At 38.0% G+C, this 5,173-nt stretch overlaps 1 protein-coding gene across 2 annotated transcripts; it reads right to left on the bottom strand.

The window, feature by feature from the left end:
* On the bottom strand, positions 31–2,061 carry LOC104699236. Of its 2 annotated transcripts, XM_010414573.2 has the most exons (8): positions 1,680–2,060; positions 1,534–1,586; positions 1,263–1,299; positions 1,084–1,149; positions 887–991; positions 635–788; positions 432–508; positions 31–351 (listed from the first exon to the last, which is right to left on the bottom strand). In XM_010414573.2, exons 1-8 carry the CDS (start codon positions 1,998–2,000, stop codon positions 289–291), a joined length of 876 nt encoding a protein of 291 aa, XP_010412875.1. In that variant the 5' UTR covers positions 2,001–2,060; the 3' UTR covers positions 31–288. The 2 variants fall into 2 exon arrangements, with proteins under 2 accessions (XP_010412875.1, XP_010412882.1); XM_010414580.2 differs by lacking the exons at positions 1,263–1,299; positions 1,534–1,586 and having other exon boundaries at positions 1,680–2,061.

Genomic DNA, 5,173 nt, shown 5'->3' with positions numbered 1-5,173 from the left:
CATGGCGTGTTTGGTTGTTTGAGGTATGAATCCAAAACCATATATATACTTTTTCGCAAAGCACGCACATTTTGTACATGGAAATTAAAGATTGATACACACACTTCACTATACTTTACAGAACAGTCTTCAAGACATTTCACTGTACTTTTACATAACAAACAAATGCAATAACAAGTGAGCCATATAATCAGTAATCACTCTTTTGTGTCTTGATTCTTCTCTCCCATTCTCAAAAACAAAAACAATCGAGGAAAGGCAGAGAGAACCAAGATTGTTGCTTGTGTGTTATCTTGTGTACTGGAGCAAGTATGTATCATCTAATGATTCAAGTTTACCAGTTTCGACGATCTGGTCCAATAACGCAACATATGCGTCAGGTCAGATAATCAATTATCAAATTTTAGAGTAATGAATTTGAGGTTTTTTACCTCGAAACCGGTCTTCTGGTATAACTCCTGAGCAACTGAATTGGTTTTATGTACATGAACATACACTTGTTCAACTCCTGCAACCAATACAATCCACACATGGTTTTAGATCCCCTTCTGTACAAATGTTCAAAGTTAATTTAACGGCTTCGATACAATCATTACAAGGACGGCCTTTTCTCTTTTCCGTCAATATTATTTACCACTCAATCTGGCTGACTCGACAGCGAAACGTAACATGTTGCAAGCAATGCCCTGGCGGCGAGCTGATTTCGCAACACATAGATTAGCAATATAGCCATACCTATTTGATCCTTCCCGGTTTATACTGCAGAACAATTGAGACTTGACCTTTTCCTGCACATAATGTAACTTATTATTATTAGGAGGCTTTTGACACACACACCCACCCAAGACAAGGAAATTGAATCCCAAACATCAAGAAATATATATACCCCAGGAAAAGTCTCTCCCTGCAAGAAAAACCGAATGCTCAAATCAAGCGTCCCAACAACACTTTTGATTACTGAACGTTTAATATGCTTCTCTTCCTTCTTTACCTGAAGAATACAATACAAAAACCAACTCTCAATTTTTCAAACTCGTTCTCAGTTCTAGTTTTCACTATTAAGTGCAAACAGTAGAATAATACCGCAACAATACAGGAACATGTTTGCCCTTGCATCCCTTTACACCTTCTTTTTATAGCATTAAACTCCTGAAACGTAAAAAAAGACAGTAATTGGGGATATCATCATTACTTTGAAGAAAGCTTCCTCCACTCCATTTAAGGAAAGAGCTAAAAAAATGAAACTGATATTAGCTTTCTACCTGCTCTGCAAATTTCCTTTTGTAGTTATCAATATATCTGTGTTTTTTTTTACAAAAAGAACAACAATTAATCAGATATACCAATCATCTCCACTCAATCTAAACTATTCAATACTTCCTACAGCATATCATTCAGTCGCATCCTAGAGGCTCTAAAAGACTACTACTATCAACTCTATAGTCAATACAGATCATTTCTTAAACCTATTCCTTTGTTTGCTTAACAACTAAGATTACTCCTAACTCTGATTCTTAAAATGGCTAAGCTAACCTTTCACTAGAACGATCTTCCCAATGGCTCTCTGCACGAAGCCAAGCTGCAGTCTAACTCGAACCAAACACACAAAAATCAATATAATTAAGAAGAAGAAACAAACCATAAACGAAACTGACTTGACTCTGAGGTCAAGACCTTACCCAATACTCTTCATCAAGCATGGCCTCTCTTGCAACGAATTTACCAAATTCAAATCTATCTTCATGGCCAAACTCTGGCTCAGCAGGCTGCAAACGATCGAATCTCAAACCATCAGGTCTTAATTGATGATCAACTTGAGGAGGTGGTTTTGATATCTTCACAGATAGCTCTTCCTTCTTAGACGTATCAGAAGATCTCGAATTGATCGTAGTTGATTTCCACAGAGGGATAGTAGCTCTGCGAAATCTCTGCCGGAAAATTCGAGATCGACTGTGCGTGATTCGAAGCAGCTCATTCCGATGAATCGAAATCGTCGACATCGATCGCCGCCGTACCCAGAAGTTAAACCACCGGAAGAGAGAAGAAAAGAGAGACAAAATGGATAAAAAGACAGATAACGATTAAGGGCAAGATCGTCATTTTCAACATGTAGACAAGTTGCCGCGTTTGTATCGAACGGTCCTAATTGTGTGACTTGGCTAATTGGAAAGGCGTAGATTGATTTGACAATTGTCATTATTTTTTTTTTCCTCCACATACAGTATTTTTAAAAAGAACAGATCAATAGTGTGAATTAGAAAATAAACTAAAACGTTGCCGACGTCTCATTTCATTTTTTTCTTTTCGAAAGTCTGTTTTATATATATATATATATATATATATATATATCAAAGAAGACAGCTACAACTAAAGATATATTGGTGTTATTACTGGTTATACAATATAAGAGAGATGATCAAAAAGCAATGAGTAAACCTGATACAACTAAGAGTATAGACATAGATTTATTGAACGTTGCAATGAACAAGTCTGATACAAACACATGTTCAGACATAGAAGCAGTGAACAAGATGGAGCATGTGTAACCAGCTACAGACACAGACGCAATGATTCCTCATGAAGAGAATCAGAGAATACTAGCTCAGCCAAGACAGCTCAATGTGAAGTCACATGGAATGAAGTGACATGCTGAACCTTGGAGTCTTATCGAGAAGATCCAAGAAGTGAGAGCTCAACCAGTCATGCTTTAAGCTCATGAGAACAAGTCTTTCATTAGCAGCTGCGTAAACCTGAAAAGCACAACAGAGCAGAAATAGGTTTTAGCAGTTGAGTATACTTGAAGTGCAACAGAGCTGAAAATAGAGCATACAACTTGTAGTGGCTGTGTAGTGCAACAGAGCTGGAAACAAGGTAAACCTCGTGAAGAGGTTGTGTAGTGCAACAGAGCGGAAAAACGTCAAGTTGCAGCAAATAGTGGAACGGCTGTGTCAGAAAAGCATGTTTGTGTTAGGTGCGACAGGAACAAAAGTATGGGTCAAGTTGACAAAAAGAGAACAAGCTTTTACCCAGAAGAAAAGAGGAAGAAGCTTGTGGAACCTAGGGTTTGTGGAGAACTCTAAGAAGTATAAAAGGAAGAGGTGGTAACAAGAAGCAGTTTACGCACCCTAGACCTAAAATTGAGAGAAGCACACATGTTGTGTGTGGTGTTGTCCCACCAGTAAGATAGAGAATCTGCTGGTGGTTTTTGTAGAGGTTCACACTCGTCGAAAAAGACAAAGAGTGGTGGTTCCTTTAGTTCATGTAGATTAGAGTGGTAGGCACAAGTGTGTGCTAGATACCATTGGCAAATGTGACTTTTGCGTTCTAATTCTAGTGAATGATTCTGGACTTGGTCCCGGGGATGTAGGTTATCCGAACCCTGTTAACAAATCTCTTGTGTCGTCTCTTCACTATCCTTTCATCTCTCTGTTAAGCATCGCACATAGAGATCTGTCATACAAGTCTGTAGATCTAGCACGCATCTCATTATTTCAATTGGTATCAGAGTGGGAAACCGATATGAGATTACTATCTCTAACAGGTTAGATCTTGGATGTGTTGCTAGATAAGAGAAAAGAGAAGCTTTGTATCGTTTGAGCAGGAATTTCAGAGTGTTTCTTCAGTTTGGTGAAATTGAAGAAACGAAGAAAACAAAGAAAGATATTGATGTCTCAATTGATGTCAAGTCCATGGATTTGTCAGTTTAGTCCACCAGAATTCTCAGGAAAGTCTTTGGGAAGCTTCTTGCCGTCGAGTATCTAAGAGGATGAAAAAAGATGAGTTTTCGACATGGGCCAGGTTTAAACTTTTGACCTAATTTTTATGAATCATTTCAGGCCCATCAAAGCCCATTATGGAGTATAGTGTGAATTATTCAGAACATCCATTAAAGAAAAAGAGGATTTCTTTGGATCGTTTTGGTAGTTTTAGACACATGTGCAATAGAGAGTCTTTTTCTTTGTTCATCATAGTTCTGTTGATAGAGAGAATTTAGCCAGCGGTGTTTTCAGAATCTGGGCTTCTTAGAATCGACCTTAGGGGTGTAGATCTCACCAGAAAATGCATTGAGATCGATTGGATGTTGTATTTTGTTTCTCCGAGCTGGTGTTGTAGTGTCAGTTGAGGAAGAAATCGATTGTTTACTTTTGATGTGAAGAGATGAGCTTCGATCGTTTGAAGTTGGTTGATGGGTACAAGCATGCTGAAGCATCTACACAAATCAGAGGCTGTTAAGGTTGATATGAAATTTGTTGAACATTTGTGGAAAGTCTCAAACATAGAACGACGAATCACGAAGAAGAAATTGATGGAAAGTGTGAATTCTTTTGTCAAAGAAATCTGGTTCAAAATGAAAAAAAATCGTTGTTCTGGGTCTATGTCTCTTATGAAGAAGTTGGCTTTACGTTGAGAGGGATTTCACTTGAGTGGTTTTGGGTTTTCTGTTTTATGATTTTGTTGAAGCTGATGAGGAAAAGGTTTTAGTTGGTAGCCTTCACTGACAAAGAAAAGAAGGAATTCAGGAATTCATTGTTTCGAGACTTGAAATTCAGGAATAAGGGAAGGAAAAGCAGTGAAGCTGAGGTTAGTCAGTTGAAAATTGTGGTGATTTAGGTTGAGCAGCAAAGTTGGTGTTATTGTTGGTGTTGTGTTCTATAGAGAAGAAGTGGATTGTTTTTGGGTTTCTTAAATCAACAATCTCGTGTTGTCGTCTGAATGAAAGTCTGTGATTGGAGCTTTATTTTCTCTATTGAGATTGAGACTTATTTCTTCTTGGTGTGTACTTCATTTCACGTGAGGTTGGTTTTGGTCGAGCCTTTATGGTGTTTCTCCGATGAAGAAAAAGGGAAATCTCTCTTGCCGTATGGATCTGGGTTTGATGAAGGAAGTTAGTTTATTTGTGACTGGTCTACTTCTCTTGAACCAATAATTTGCAAGTTTGGATCCTTGATCAAGAAAGTGGAAGAAAATCTCTCGTTTCGGTGGATGTGATATGGAAAACATTGGAACTTGGCATTAGTGTTGATTCAATAGAGAAGGAGCTCTTGGTGAGGTTGAACTCAATTTGTTTGCTTATGAATCATGTCACCGTTATGAAGACTCAAAGTTCTGTGAAAAATGTCTTCATCCGCTTCAATCACTAGTTAAAGATGTTGGGCGTCATGGCTATGATTCT

Source organism: Camelina sativa, chromosome 1, assembly GCF_000633955.1.
Source record: "Camelina sativa cultivar DH55 chromosome 1, Cs, whole genome shotgun sequence".
Taxonomy (NCBI): domain Eukaryota; kingdom Viridiplantae; phylum Streptophyta; class Magnoliopsida; order Brassicales; family Brassicaceae; genus Camelina; species Camelina sativa.
Note: the sequence above shows the minus strand (reverse complement) of the source record. Positions and strands in the feature narration are given on the sequence as shown.

Excerpts from the sequence above, each read along its gene's own strand:
- LOC104699236 (XM_010414573.2), bottom strand. The coding sequence starts at position 2,000 with ATGTCGACGATTTCGATTCATCGGAATGAGCTGCTTCGAATCACGCAC. Across the intron at positions 1,587-1,679 it reads TGCTTGATGAAGAGTATTGG|ACTGCAGCTTGGCTTCGTGC; the intron begins GTAAGGTCTTGA and ends GGTTCGAGTTAG. Across the intron at positions 992-1,083 it reads CATGTTCCTGTATTGTTGCG|GTAAAGAAGGAAGAGAAGCA; the intron begins GTATTATTCTAC and ends TGTATTCTTCAG.